We start from the raw sequence: 16,567 nt of genomic DNA on the forward strand, positions 1-16,567 counted from the left end.
ATGAAAGCAAAATTTCTGTACAGCAGCAATTGAAAACTGCAGATTTTGAAAAAAAAAAAAGAAATGCCAAAACTATTATTCAACCTACTCTAAATGTGGTCCATACTGATATTTAATGAACTTCATCTCACTGTGCTATAGTTGCAAAACTTGGGCCGACCTCCAGAGATAAAAATAGTTCTTCACTTCCATATATAAATAAGAAAACAGCAAAATTTCAAGTAGAATTTAACAGATTTCAATGACAGCCTTTTACAGTTATCCAGTAACGTGTCTTACATTTTGCTAAGTATTACATTTTGCTCACATCTTCAAATAAGCTGCCATAATTTCAAATGGGTTTCTTTTTCAAGCTAGATAGCAAAAGTTTTTTATTAAGAATGTTTTTATTACACAATGGAGCCCTAGGTAAAAGAAAAGTATATATAATCACAAAGAAAATTTTGCAGATTTCATGGAGATTTGTGCAGAATAATCTGCAGTGTAGCAGCACCACCAGCATTTAGTTGGCAATGCAACAGATATAAACAGTACAGAAAAAGTAAACAGACCTTCAAAAAGATATTAATTTCATCAACACCATATGATACTAATTCTTCAAAACAAGAGAGGACTAGAAAGATTTTCATTGAAATATAAACCAACATTATATCTAAGAACAACACATTTAGGATTGTAGCACTAAAGTTTTATGTCCAGGTAAGTCCAAAACTGTAGAAGCAAAAAAAGCATGACCCGCTTTTCAATGTCTATCAGAACAATAAGAAGTCCTGCACAGATTTTAAATAAAAGGTTGTAGGGCCTGTTAACAAAATTGTACCATTCTGACACCTGAATTCAGAGTTAGGTCTCAGGTACTGAGAGATCAGTATCAGCTTAAGACCATGCATACCACCAGGGATTGTGAAACTAAATGAATCTATAAAACTTTGCACTGATTTGAGAGAAATCCTAACTATATGTGACATATAAACTTTATCATTGGCTGACAATTTCACTCGCTCTGTCAGGAATTCTTTGCAAAACAGAGGCAAACAGAAAAGGATTATTCTGAAATTATTCCAGCAGAAAGAGCCAAAGGAAAAAAACTAAAATATTACAGCATAGACACTGCTTATTATCTTTGTAATGCTCTATGGAAACAGGTATTTGCACTAGAATCAAGCAAGACTGCACACTGTTTGATCACCTTTCCACAGACAGACTAGCTGCTATGCACACACCGGCACAGGAACCAACTCTCTTAGACAAACAGGATGTGGAAGAAGGTGGCAGAATATGGTTAAGGTCTTAAAACTGGATCCTTTAGAGCACTAGAAACCAGGGAACTCCAGAGAATCAGTAAGACTTTCACTTGACACCCCCAGCACTGGCATGATGAATGCAAGCCTCCATCATGTTGCAGCAGAGGAGCTTTATGAGGAGCTGTCTGAGGTATTCCTTTTTCAGTTTAGGAATCACTGGAATAAATATAAGGACAGAGACAGTAATCACTAAAGGATAATAAAAGAGTAACTCACAATTTACATACTTAAAATTAGACAGAATCAGCTGCTGTCCCAGTATTGACTGAGTGATCCTGATGGATCTATGAGACACTATGCTAGATACTCTATTCCTCAGTCAAATGTTTCTTTGCATACAGGACAGCATTCATACAGCAAATCTAGAGTGGAGCACACATGAATACATTCCCTCTCATGCTTTCTGTAATGTTCCTTTCATACCACAAGGCAGAAAAGTCATAATTGTTATATTTACTATTCCTTCTCTACTGAAAGTCAAATATGGGTTCATAGAGTATGAATGTGAAGATACCAGTTATTACTGAAAAGACAGCCCTCAAGTCACAGTGGCAATAACAGCTTCATTACAGTTTGACGACTTTTAGCAAAGATGTCTAAAAATTGACAAATTTGAGACACTAATCAGTGTACTGGGGAAATTAGTGCTAATTAAGTTATCTGAGTACCTGAACTTTCACAACAGAAAAACTGTAAAATAGATTAGCATTTTATTTACCATTCATTATCAAGAGGTGAGTTGCAGCTGAAATCACACTACATTATTAAGGTCACAATTACAGTAAATTACTTTTTTACAAATTGAATACAATCACACAATGCTTAAAATTCCATTATTCCCAGTCATGGGGACAAGGTGAAGACAGGATCTACACCTAGTGTCCATTTTCCACAGGAAGTAAAAATGGCATGCACTGACAAACAAACGCACAAAATATACATATATCTCACATGAGGCACACATGGACAGTCTCTCCCACACAGCTCTTTGAGGAATACAGAGACTGAACACATAATTTATTTTTCATAGCATCATCTAACCTTAAATTGGTTGGAATGGACTTCTGAATGTCATTTAGTCCAATCACCCTGAAATGATCAAGGACATCTGTTTCTTAGCCAGAGCTGCAGTACCACATGGAGGAACCGGGAAAAGTGAAATCTGGCAATATATCAGATTACCTGCTGACACAGGGCTAAGATGAGGCTTCAGTTATACAGACACAGGAGTGAGCCCCTTCCAGGGCACACTGAAACAAGAGGATGCCCTTCCACACTCACCGCAAGACATGGAGCTGTCACTTCAGCAGGAACTGAGTCTTGGCATACTGTCCAACTTCTCTTTGCCTTACCAGTCATTTACAACAAGCCCTCCCCTTCTACTGCACTGTGTTGGTACACCCAAGGGAAGATTATCTGGGAAAGTGAAGCAGGGCTGATGCTCCTTTATCTTCCTTATGACACTCAGTACATGGCTGCTGATGCACCTGGCTGAATATGCAGGATTTCACCCTTTACTCCTGCTGAGTCTGGCCCTATAATGCATCTAACAAAAAAACCCAAAACATAAAAACCGCCCTCACCACCACCACAAAAAAAAAAAAAAAAACTTCAAGATTTTTAGTTCATCTGTTTTCTTTATTTTGAACATTTAACAAGGCTGCATAGTCAATCCAGCTTTGTACCTAATGTGGTTTTGAATTTCTTTTTTTAAAAAGTATGTTTCAGGTTAAACCCACATGTTCAGTGATCTGACAGTGCTTTTATTTTTTGGGTTTTTTTTATGTCCTGGCAAAAACCAAAACGAAAATATCTCTGATGCTTTCATTCTTTCTCGCTGCTTTCCTTTGCTTTATTTTAAAAGCAAATATTTAGTGAAAAGTTTGTGAGAGCAGTGCTTTGTTTTGAATACAGTAAATGTGGGGATTTGACAGGTTCTAGAAATCCTGAGCTTCAAGTATTGCCAGTCTATTCTCAATTTTCTTTTTCTGAGCCCCAGATGTCAGCACCAGTCTGTCAAAATTTACCAGCTTTTTAACAGAAATGCTGTGCATATGTGCATGAAAAAGTGGACATTCTATGTGAAACTTTTCAGCAATCATTGTGGGTAAGATCTCTTTGCTGGTGTCCATGATAAGCAAGCACAGTGTATGTCTTAGGTAGCTCTCTGACAGGGGTTCAGCCAAGCCTCCAGCGGGAGCTCCCTGGGTTTCCCGGGGTCAGCTCTTGCACCAGCCCCACTCATGCCCTGTGAAAAGCTCTGCCAGCTGCTGCTGCACACACAGGAACCTCTGGCAAAACCAATTCAGAGAACTGCCTGGTTTCACGTGCTGGCAGCAGATCCTCCATTTTATCTGGCAATTTTAAGCAACTTTTAACTGGAAAGAACATCAAGTCAGCAAGAAAATGATAATATAGTGGAGTTCATAGTGGTTTGTCTTTTAACAAAAGGCTTTGTGTTAGCTACAGTAACTATAAAATAAGAATTTAAAAAATCTACAATATTGATTTATAATAAATAACTGAAGGAAATGCTTCTCTCCCAGCTTTGGAAACAGAAGGGAAGGAGAAGTTGCATTAGGTGACAAGGCTGGGTACCTCCCTAGAATGAAGCAAGGCAGCTCACAGTATTTTTGTTCTGGTTTGGCCAAATACCTTTGAAGCTACCTGCAAATACCTTTTTGAAATTGATGTGCTAGCAATTCATTGTCAAAACTGCAATGACATGTACTTAAATTTGCAATCATTTCACTATAAAAACATATATAGAAATACATTTTGTCTCACTTCTGATAAGAAAAACAGGTGACACTTTTTCCCTTGCCTAAGGTAAACTTGAAAAGCAATCTGCTTGACAAGGTTTAACTTTAGATCCTGCAAAGGTTGGTGATAGCACAAGAGACAGCAGAAGAATCAGGAAATGGCACAGTCATTGGAGACAAATCCTGAGATGAGATCCCTGTACAAAAATAAAAGGGAGCGAGCCTTGAAAAATATCCTGCACACATTGATAAAAAGGCCTTTAAAGTCATTCTTCAAAAAAATAAACTGAACTGACATATCCAGTCATTGTGATTTCTTCTTCGTGACCTTCCTCTATATCCTTATGCACTAGATGAAACCAAACCCAGAGAACAAAAGTGCAAAGTAACAAAACCAGAGTAATAGCTTTCCCTGTTTTGTTCCAGGGTTTCTTCAGAGAAGAGACTGCTATTTAACTCCCATGTCACTGAAGTCATATTCAGGCAAGCATGTGAAAACCAAGATATTTGATTTTTATACGGGACATCACACTGTCATTTTGTGTAATTCTTTGTTCCCCAAAACTGGCTATTCACATGCCCTCTTATTTTACCTCATGTATGGCACATGGCTCTCAGTCTGCAAAAACAGTGGCAGCTCTGAGCAGGAACGTAGACAGGAGGTAGGACAGCACAGACAGCAAGGCCACAGCATTTTAAGGATGGCTGCACCCTGGTAAGGATCTCCAGTCTTTGCCCATCCGTGGCTGTGGGCGGCACTTCTGCCTCTCCAAGCTGCCAGGGCTCAACCCTGACATTGAAACTAAAGGTTTTTACATACAGTGATATTGCCTGCAGGAAAATATTGTCAAGTGCATGTACACTGCCCAGGAAAGGCTTACTGTGTGTGCTGTGACTGGTGAGGAGACTGGGGAAAGAGCAGGGAACAGCCATACTGATCCACATCTCATCCTCCTTCGCTTGCCAGTGTGGGAACAACACAGGTACAGGATCAGTCCTCAGATGTACGCTGAAGTATAGCATGAGGTTCCTTTGTGGTGCAAACAAGTTTATTTCTGGAGTGATGCTTGTATCTATGTTGTCACATGGCCAAGAGAATTCCTCATTTCTTGAAGTCTGTTGGGAGGCAAGGCTGTATGTATGGAGATCAAGCTTTGCCATGCAGGTCCCAGAACAGACTCAAGACACCCTAACATCACTCAAGGGTTCTGCAAAGATGTGGTTGTCACTGCAGCCACTTCTCAGCGGCACCACTCAAGACACCCTGAGTATACTGTAAACAGGGTGTGTGTGCTGGCAGAGAACTGACCCTGGAGGTTCAAACGTTTGCACACGCTAATTATGTAACAGCAGACCACACACATACCAGGAGCAGCCAGATCACTGCTACATATGATGCTAGACTTTTGTATTTTGCTTAAAAGAAGAGTTTAATTTTCCAGGATCCTGTAAATATCAGGAACTGGTGAGAAATGCATATCATGTCAATAAGCTCTCCTGGGTGATAAGTATTAATTCCAAACAAAAATAAAGCCAAGCCTACTCAGGTGCAGAACAGTCTTCTTCAATTAGGAGGATGAAAAAAACCAATCTCTTTCCCCTTCTCACAATTTCAAAGACATCTTACTAGAGTAGCAGTGATACATGCATACCTGGGGGTTTAGGAACCCCAGGTCACACCATATGGCCAGCGACAAAGCCAACCAGCATCCCCCTGTGCAAACTGCCAAACATTCAGAAACATAACAAAGCAATGTGAATGTGGCTGACAGAGCAAGGGAACAGGCTTACAACCTGATTTACAAAGCGAAACAGCGCCGTAACTTTGGGGTTTCTATCAATTTCAAAGCAGAAAATTCCCCATAGGCTTCTGCAAGGAGGTCTTAAACCCTTTTACTGACATCTGGATGTGTGAGTGAAATGACTCCTATCAGTGATTATCCCTGCTGTGGAATCATGATTAAGAAGCTGTGTTGGTCCATCTCCACAAAGAATGCCAAGGCATTATCACCACCTACTTGCTGTTCTTACTCAGCATTACTGCCACCAGTTTGCTAAGGCAAAGGATTTATCTTTCAAGAAAAATGGCTGAAGAATTAAAGGCAGAACAGTACATAAAGGGTTTCTAGATCCCACAGTACATCTGGTGATCAACGTTCTGTGTATCTATTTTTATTCCTTCTCTCTAGCCAGTCTGGGTCTCTGCTTCATCCTCAATCCACTTTTTTTGTGAGTCACATCAGATTAGAAATACATTCAACTATGAGAAAAATCCTTTGCAACTGATCCAAAAAGAAACAATAACAGAAAACCCTGCATATCACATTTGGAGCCTCTTTAAAAAACAAACAGAAACAATGCAAGACACTGAAAAATATGGACAAGTTTCCTTACAGTCTTGTTTAGAAATGTACTGCAGCTGAAGTCACTTGTAGGATATCCTGTGTGTGACACACAAGGTAGTCAGTATAGGAGAAAAAAACCCTGGACATTTGAATACAGGCTTTGTTCTGCATTTTTGCTACACAATCTGTAACTACATCAGTTACCCCTCCATCTCTATCAGTGCAAAGGATTTGTTTGGTTTGTTTCAGTGTATGGAGACAAACAAAACATCCTACCTTTGAGTACTGTACACAAGCCCCTCACTACAAAGAAAATGAGGGGCTGAGGTAAGTCCAAAGAGAAGCAAAACTCAGGAAGAGTCTGGAGCACAAATATGATGAGGAATGACCAAGGGAACTGGGGAAGCCTGGAGAAGAGGAAGCTCAGGGGGACCTTATCACTCTCTGCAACTCCCTGAAAGGAGGGGGTAGCCAGGTGGGGCTTGATCTCCCAAGTAACAAGCAATAGGGCACGAGCAAGTGTCATTAAGCAACACCAGGTGAGATTTTGATTGGATATTAAGAAAGATTTCTTCACTGTAGGGGCTGTCAAACACTGGGACAGGCTACCCAGGGAAACGTTTGAGTCACTACATCTAGAGGTATTTAAAAGATGTGTAGATGTGACACTGAGGGATATAGTTTAGTGGTGGATTCAATCTTAGGGTCTTTTTCAAATTAAACATTTCTATCAGTCTTTGATTGTATTACAAACTCTTCACTGAATTCCTATGCATTTTATTTTATCTTGAATTAATTCATGTGTGAACTGTGTGCCAGGCCTTGCCACAAGAAGTGCTGATGGAAGTTTTGTCATTGATTTTAGTGCAACAAAAGTCAAGATGGCTATTTTTCAAGTTTTTCACGGACCTAGTGCTTAATAAATAGCATTACAGAGTCTCAACATCAAGTCCCACGGCACAGCAAGGCTAAAACACACTGGCATGAAGTTTGAACAGACAGTAAAAGCGTGTCCTCCTCCACCATCTCCAACTACACAGAGCTCTAATTAACAAAGCAGAAACATGGGATGTTGGCCTTCACAGCGTGGGATACAGATCAAAACAGAAACATGAAACTGAAGATTACTCAAGTACAATAGGAAGCTCAAGATCATGGAGCATTTTTTCACTACCAAAAATATTAGAGCCAAACCAAAACTCCCAAGAGAAAGTATCTCCAGTTTCACACAAAACAGGACACTTCCTTAGCTTTGTAAACAGGAGACTGATTTGAAACAAACTGCCAAACTATGCAATCCAGTATTTAAGCTAAGAGAAAATCACCAGAAGTAATGATAAAAGTACTCTCTTTTATTCAAAATGTGGTGTAATGTAACCAACCTCACAGATACAATTACAGGAATTTTGGAGGCAATTCTTGAATACAGCTTGAATCAACTGACTAAAAGATTACTACTAAATTTCCCTGCATTAGTGGGCAGAGTCTTACTACAGAGAATGCCAACAAAGAGCCTTCATGGTATTTCTTAGGACTCCTTTAGTGTTCTGATGTCAAATCCCTGCAGGTGCATAGAAACCAGAGCAAGCCAGGGTAGCTCTTCTTTGGGGCTGCGATCATGCTAAAAACTTTTGAGAATTAAAATCATTGAGCTGGACTCAATGATCATTCTTGATCCCTTCCAACTAAACGTATTCTGTGATTCTGTGATAGGCAAATATTTATTTTGCTATATTAGAAGATAAGATGAAAATTATATTTATTCTGCAAATGCAGAGCTGGCAGAAGGGCTCACCAAGCTACATTCCACCATTTGCAAATAGTCCTAGCAAATCTGGAAGGTCCAGTTAACTGGAGGTCAGCAAATGTGACACCCATAAGGGCAATGTCATAGCACAGCTTGTCAACAGAGTGTCATCACGCAGAACATGCATGACAACCAGAGATCAGGCCCAGCAGCATGGCTGTAGGAAAGGCAGGTCCTGACTGACCAGCCTGATCTCCTTCTGTGACCAGGTGACCCACTCAGTGGATGAGGGAAAGGCTCTGGATGTTGTCTGCCTGGACTTTATGTAATGGGCTTATCCTGACTGGACATCAAGTGCCCATCAAGTCTCTCTATCACTCCCCTTCTCAGTGGGACAAGGGAAGGAAAGTAATATAGTAAGATGGAAAACAACTTGTAGCTTAATATAAAGCACTTCACTAAACAAAAAAAAATTGGTGTGTATAAACAAAGAGAAAAAAGTTTATTCTCTACTTCCCATCAGGGGGTGATATCCAGCTACTTCCCAGGAAGCAAAGTTGCAGCACATGTAGTGACTGCTCTGGAAGGCAAACATTGTAAAATAACAAATATCCCCCATTCCTCCTCCCTCCTTTAACTTTTGGATCTGAGCTGATGTCATATGGTATGGAATACCCCTTTTGGTTAATTTGGACCTGAATTTGTGTCCCATCCCAGGATGTTTCCTACTCCCAGCCCCTTGAGAGGGGCAGAATATTAGAGATGGCCCTGATGCTGTGCCAGCACTGCTCAGCAGTAGCCACAACACTGCTGTGTCATCCACACCTTTCTAAGTACCAATGCAAACCACAGCACTGTGAGGGCTGATGTGGACAAAATTAACTCCATCTCAGCCAGTCCCAAGACACTTCAGTAAAGCTTCTGACACCACATCCCACAGAATTATCCTGCAGAAAACAGATGCTCATGACTAGGAGAGGTGGATTGCTTCCTGTATAAAAGACTGCCCTATTATCCAGGTCCCGAGAGTGGTGCTGAATGGAGTTACATCCAGCTGGTGGCTGCTCACAAGTCAGTTCAACAGAGTTCAGTCCTGCTGAGTGCCTTTATCGATGCTCTGGATGAGAGGAGCGAGTGCACCCTCAGCAAACCTGCAGATAAAAGCAAGTTGGGCAGGAGTGTTGGTTTGCTGCAGGGTAGGAAGGCTCTGCAGAGGGATCTGGACAGGCTGGATCAATGGCCCAAGGCCAATTGTAAGAGTGCTGAGTAAACAGCTGGGCTTGATGGTCTTGGAGGTCTTTTGTGACCTAAACAATTCTATGATTCCTAATTTTGCAAACACTTGGTACACTCGTTTCATAAAAAATATCCAGTTTTTCAGTTTTTTTACTCACCTCATTTACATATAAGCTATTCCAGCTTTCTTATTACACTGTCCTGTATGGCCTGAACCCCTTGACTTTAGCAGAATTATGAAGGTGGTCAAAGTTAAGCACATGATGAATACTACTGCACTAATGATCTCCTATGAATTTTCTATTTATGCCTATTCCTAGATGATTTATGAAACACAACATCTCTGTGGCAAAACGGTGGAAAAGAACTCCCGACGTTATTTTAGATTTTCAGCACTGTTCAGTTTCTACAAATCAAAGCAATACAATTATTGTTTTCTCTTCCAGCCCTTTAAGAATTATCTGGCCTAATTCAGTTTCACAGTAATATTTTAAAAAGCTCCAAATGAAAACCAAGAAGTTTCAAGAGACTGAAGAATTTATAGTGACTTACACTATGATATACATCTGCCTGATACAACATATTTTAAGTTCCTTTAGAGAATTCCTCTATGCTACTTGCTGCTGAGTCAGGGTTGGAATTCTCAAGCAATATGCTTTGATATTTCAGTCCAAACTGTTAATTATAAAGATAAGAGACACCATCAAAGTCAGATGATTGTAGACCTAAGTACATTACTGCAGGGACATTAGTAAGGCTTTTTTTTTTTCAAACTGATGAAGCCTGAAATACATATTTCTATACAAAATCTAGAAAAAAAGGAAATAAAGTCTGTAAAAGCCAATTTATTTTGGCCATTTTACAGTTGACAAAATTTTATGTTACCAGAGTTCTCTAAAAAAATGTATACAAGCCTATTATAAAAGAACTCAGTAAGTGCATTCCAAAAGTGATGTTCTAGACCACTAGTGATACCAGAGACACTTCATAAAATCATGGAAACATAAAATCACAGAATCATGGAATGGCTTGGGTTGAAAGGAACCTTGAGGGTCATCTATTTCCAATCCCCCTGTTATGAGGAAGGACACTTTGCACTAGACCAGCTTCATGAAACCCCTTGAACACACCTCTCTGGGCAACCACATCTGGCCCCACCACATCCACAGTAAAGAATTTCTCCTAATACCACAGAATCATAAGATGGCTTGGGTTGGAAGGGACCTTAAAGCATCTAATCTAAACCTATCCTCTTTAAAAACCAACCAAACAACAAAAAACCAGAAAACAACACAATCTTCTCCCCGGACAGACACTTAACATTTGTTTGGTGAGAGAATACCGCCCAAATTACCATACACTTTTCCCTGTGATTAGGCATCAGCCAATATGGGGAAGAAGAGTTAATGGCATACATTTATTTGGACTGGGCCTTAAAGAGCCAAAAGCTGTGGGCAGTTATCCAGAATTGTAAAGTACAGTTTTTTCTTTGTATTTTGGTGGTACACAAGCAAAGCAAAGTTTGAAAATTCCAGGTTTTTTTGGATTCCTAATGAAAACCACAAGACTGTGGAATCTTATCATGAGTCATCTGATGTTATGGTTTCAAATCCACATCAGAAGATACTGATTCCATGGCTTTCAGTTGTTTATATACTGAAATGACCTGACACTATGCTGTCTGTTCTGTTCTGTCTTTTCTTTGACCTCTGGAGTTTGAAGTTTAAAGTATGTATGGTGATGCTTAGTCTGAAGATACAGACTAGGCATACTTCCCTATACTAAACAGATGTTTATTCAATAACTGATAAGAAAAAGCATGTAATGTTTCAGTTAGACATTATATAGTAAATAATATCATTTAGCACTTTTTATCTTCTACTTTTCATCTCCGAGTACACATCAACAACCAAAACAGGAGAAACAAAATACCAGACTTCTTGTAATTAGGCAGTATTACCTGCACACTGCAAACGGGGAAACTGAGTCAAAATAGCACAATGGAAGCATCTGGAAGACCTCTGCGTTATTGTGATGAACTTCAAAGTACTTAGCTTAATAGCATTAATAAACACTCTAAGTGATTACCAGTACTTGTGCTATAAATGTCGCTGGCACCTCCAGGACATTTTAAAAAATTGATTAGTGCTATACTGGACTGCTGAGTCATCAATGACTGTCTTTCAACTAGGACAAGAGGATGTCTGGTAAGCAAGTTATTTATATTCTTAATATATTCAGCAGAAAGTACTGTCTGGTTAGGTTTGGTAGTCATTAAACAGCAGTTTTTGTATGAGCTGCCCTCCTCCATAGATTTCTTATCAGATCAACTTCAGTCTTAAGTAAGAGGAATTACAAATAGGCCAACTTCTTTTAGTCTGAAAGAAGAAAGGTAATACTGAATCATGCACACTACAAAGGTTTGTTTTGGCCAGAAGCAAGATCAAGCCTCCATATTAAACTCTGTGTATGCAGCACCACTAAGTTATGCCACTTGGAACTGGAACTCAAAGGGTTGCTTTTTTTTAAATAAAATGTGCAGGTGGTCTTGAACTTCCCAAGATATTTTTTGAAGCTGAATAGGCCTCATTTCCTCTTCTCTTTTAATTTCAAAATCTAATAATCATGATCATTAACCCAGAGCACAATATTAAACTACTTTTTATCTTTGCTATGTGTTTTGAGAGAGACTGTTGAAACACATTTACCCCAATGTACTGCATGCTCTCAGATCCATTCTGTATTGTCATATCTGCAAATATTTACAAAGCAAAAAATACTGTCTGACTCAGCAACACAACTCACATGTCTTTCAGGCTGTTCCATATAATTGCTTCAGACCAAAACAATACAAAAACACCACTGCGAATTACAAAAGACAGAAATACTATTAGTGGCCTACAGCCAACTGTGGTCTAAGCATTTGCTTGTGAGCCCATCACATGCATGCAACATTTGGAATACCGCTCAAAACCTCTGGCTGTACAAATATGGACCTTCAGTCAAGGAACTCAAGCAACAGTTTCATTTGAGTAAAATCAGGGAGATCAGCAGCTGATCTGCTTTAAACGTTGCAACACCACACCAGAACAAACCATCCTTTGCAGAGAAAATTCCCAAGATAGGGAGAGAAGAGAGCAAGGCAGCAGCATGCTAGGGGTCTGCACTTCAATGAAGTCAGTGACCTCTTCAGAACGTCCGTAACATCCAAGTGAAGTGTCTGACTTTGGCATGGGCACATCCACTGCAGACTGCAAGGCCCACATGTCCCAGCAAAGATGAAAAGTAGGATGTAATTACACATATATCTGCCACCTTCCAAGAGCCCCAGTGTTAGTCCACCTGGTACCCACAAAGATCAACCATTACAAGTTGCCTCCAGTAATTTTAAAGGTGCAAAGCTTAATCAAATTGTTAAATTATCACAACTAGAAAGACAGCAGTTAACTAATCATTTCAAAGGCTTGTTCTCTTCATGACTCCAAGACGTAATTTCACCATTGGAAGTCTTCTGAGGAGTAAAACACCCATCACACTTCCATTAATATGAAAATTTTATTTATATTAGGGGTTAGTGATTTTTTCATTGACTATACAGAGACGATCAGAGTAACACACATTTTGATGTTCTAAGTATGTAAGTTTTCAATGAAAAAGCTTGTTTGAAGTTTGAGCTGGATGCAAGCTTGCTTAGACACATTCAGTGATGGTCTCAGTTCTATGAAGATGGCAGGCTAAAAAGTCATGAAGCTTGGTAAAACACAGAATAATTTTAAAGAATGAAACAGAAATAACAAAAATGTACTTTTGTTGCAAAAACATACTTTTTTTTTTCTTTAATGAGATTAAATTTGACTACTGTATCAGAAAGAACTGCAATTCTATCCTGCTTCCTGACTCAACATTTGCATTGTAAGAAAAAATATCCTCCACCTTCTCTAAGTCCTCTTTCAGGGACTAGGAAAGGAATAAAAAAATATTTTTAATTCAATATGGCTCCAAACTTTAAACAAAAACATCTTCCTAAATCAACTGTATACCCATTACATGCATTGTATACATGCTGGAAAATAAACACTGGCAAATACAGTCTTGGAAATGGCTCAAGGGCTTGGGTTTTTGAAAAGAGTTTATAAAATATATAACTGCTGTCAACTGGAAGATGTTAACTCAAGACTGATGTTAACTCTGTTCATTTGCAAGGAGAATATCCTGCGTTCGGTCGTCGAAGGTGGTGCACGGCAATGTGCAAAAGCAAGCTCTCCCACGTGAGGCTGGAACATTCCAGGCTGCGCCCTGGCCAAAAGCCCATCACTCTTCCCAAACTGAAAGTCCCAGGGCTGAAATTCACCTCTAGAGTGAATTTCACTATTTCTCTATGCAGTCTCCCCGTTCGCTCCCCGTGGGGCCACGGCACACGACCACGTTCACGGGAGGCACCTGCGTCCCGCACTGCCGCTCTGCAGACCCTCGCAGCACCTCGGCTGTCCAGGACATCCCCTGCCGGCAGCTCCGGAGGGAACCGCAGCGGAGCTCAGGCTGAAAACACCCTTCCCACGCTGTCCGAGACCCGCTGCCGCCCTGAGGGGCGCGCACCATCCCCGGCCAGCACAAGGGACGAGGCCACTGCTGGTGGGGCAGTGCCCAGGGAAGCACCAAGCCCTGGGCTCAGACCCTCCGGCGAGGAAATCCCCTAACCCGGCGAGCAGGACGCCGACAGCTCTTAGAGCAGTCGAAGGCGGCGAGGCTGTGGCAGGGCTGGGAGACGATCCCGATCCCGCTCCCGCCAAGGAGCCCTGGGGCGACGGCAGCGCCCCCGACACACCGCCCCTGAGAGCCCCCGCAGCGGCGCCGGTGCGGCCGGAGCCGCCACAAAGCGGCCGCTCGCCCCGCTCTGCCCCGCCGCCGGCACATCACGGGGACACGGGCCCAGGGGTGCCGAGGGACGGCCGGCGGGGCCCTCCTGGGCAGCCGGGACCGAGCACTCCGCGTTGTCTGCCCCCTCCCGCAGCCCAGAGGGGACGCTGGGGGTACCGCTGACTCCCCGGAGATCTCCTCGAAGTTGCCCCGAGAAGTTTGTGACGGCGCGGAGGTGCAGCCGCCGGGCAGAGTCGCCCCCTTATCCCACACCTCCCTCCTGCCACTTGGCCACACGCTCCCGGACCGGCCGCCGGGACCGGTGCCCGGGGACCGACCCCATGACCTGGCTGAGTCCCCCGGGACGAGACCTCCCGGGACCGACCCCAGTCCCCCTCTGGGCGAGCGGCCCTCGCTCCTGGGACAGGGCAGCGGCAGCCCCGAGGCGCGCTTAAGGGCTACCCCCGCAAAAGCAGTCCCTGGGAATAAATAAAGCAGCAGGACACCTACCATCTCGCCTGATGTTGGAAGCCCGCAGGGCTTTTATAGATCCGCTCTGGGCAGGGGCGGTGGTGCCCTGACGGCTGCAGAAGTTCGCACAGACGACGGCGTAGAGCAGGAGGAGGATGAGCAGTTGCATTGGGACCAGCTGCGAGCGGGACCGTGTCTCTGCGAAGAAACGGGCTCTCCTCTCCCGCCGAGGGTGCTTCCCTCGCTCGTGTTCTCTTCCCCCTTACCGGACTTTTTGATTGTTGCGGGTTGCTTGTGTGTTTGGGGGAGTTGTAGGCGGGGGGCAAAAAAGGCACAATCCCCGCAAAAAAAGCTCAAAACCCCGGAGCACGCGAGGCAGCGGTCACCGCCGCCGCGCTACTCTCCGAGCTGCCTCAAAACTTCCTGCATGCTGAACTCTCGGCTGCCCTTCTGGGCCGGCCAAACTCGGCAGAGGTGCGCAGCGCCCGGGCCGGGACCGCCGCCCACTCCCCTCGCCCAGCACGGCCGTGCCCCGGGAGCAGGCGGGGGCTGCCGCAGCCGCGCTCCCCCGCGGCCGCCGCCGCGCTGCACCGCGCCTCGCACCGCCCCCGGGAGCCGCCGGAGCCGGGGTCTGTAGCGGCGGGAGCGCCCCGCTCTGCGCGCCGGGGGAGGAAAGGGGGCCCGCGGGAAGGGGGCGGGAGCGGTGCCCGGGCCCTCCCTGAGCTGCCGGCCGCGCCGTCCCCACTCCGGGCAGAGTGGCAGGAGGGATGGTGCGGGGAGGGGGCTGTCCCCGGTGCGGAGTGAACGCTCCCGGCGACTGGATAGGACGGGAACTGTGTGCCAAGGGCTCTCCGCCAGCACAGGGGCCGCGCAGCCGGCTGTCCCGTCACCCTCGGGCCCGCGGTGGCCGCGTAAAAGTCTTCGCTGGGCCGAATGCCTCAAATCTCCGAGCTGTGCCAGGGAGGGTGGGAAGACTTAGTGGGACAACTGGGGAATAATCCGCAGTTGTCCCTGGGAGAAATATATGGGCTTCTCCTATCATGCCAAGCACTGTCCAAAGCTTTTCATAAAAAGTTACTTCTTAGTAATTTAGACCCTCATTAAATTGGGTCTGGCATTAAAATATTGTATTACTGCCTGGAAGAGTTTAGGTCTAAACCAAAGGTATGTGAAGGTTGTAATCAGATTGCTAGTTTAATATTCTTTTTCTTTCCATTAGTTACAATGAAAATAATCAAAAGGAAGATGCAAAAAAAACCCCAAAAAAGAACCCACTCAGGTTTTAACAGTTCTCTAATAAATTTTCCCTACTCAGTTTATTTCTTACAACACTTTATGCAGTCTTAGCCAGTCTAACAGACGGTTATATGCTGCCAGATCTTTAACAACATGAAACATACGTCATTAGCAGAAGAATGTCAATATGGTGCTGTATCAGGAGTCTTGGACGAGTCCTGCTAACACTGTGAGTTCTGCCTCTGGCTGTGTGAAGCATTTTCTCCAAGAGCATGCTAGGATGACAATGGGACTGAAACATCTTGTATGTCTTAGGAAACCAGTAGGGTGCAATTCTGTTATGCATAATTCATGCTCCTTTATCCCTTTCATGTTCCCCAAAACTGACAGTGAACCTAATCCTGCTCCCATGTGGTAGATAATGGAAAGACTCCAACAGTGCTTCATTTGTGAGCAGATGTGACTATATTTTAGGTGCCCATTTCAGGGGGGAACTAGTGAACAGAGGGAAGGTGGCCAATTCAATCATCCTAATAGAAACAGAATGTCAAATAGAGGACACAGAATGAATGAGTATGGGGGAGCCTGGGAGATGTTCTCTCTTCATCC

General features: G+C 43.2%; 1 protein-coding gene across 4 annotated transcripts in view; it reads right to left on the reverse strand.

The window, feature by feature from the left end:
* PDGFD (platelet derived growth factor D) overlaps positions 1-15,161 on the reverse strand; it is a 135,954-nt gene extending 120,793 nt beyond the window's left edge. For all 4 annotated transcript variants that reach the window (XM_054271778.1, XM_054271776.1, XM_054271777.1 and 1 more), the window contains exon 1: positions 14,762-15,161. In XM_054271778.1, coding sequence (XP_054127753.1) covers positions 14,762-14,891 — 130 coding nt within the window. In that variant the 5' untranslated portion in view covers positions 14,892-15,161. The remainder of the gene's footprint in view (positions 1-14,761) is intronic.
* Positions 15,162-16,567: the final 1,406 nt, after the last annotated feature.

Source organism: Melozone crissalis, unplaced genomic scaffold, assembly GCF_028551555.1.
Source record: "Melozone crissalis strain CALT ecotype California unplaced genomic scaffold, PUWL_Pcris_2 ptg000013l_1, whole genome shotgun sequence".
In the NCBI taxonomy this organism is placed as follows: Eukaryota; Metazoa; Chordata; class Aves; order Passeriformes; family Passerellidae; genus Melozone; species Melozone crissalis.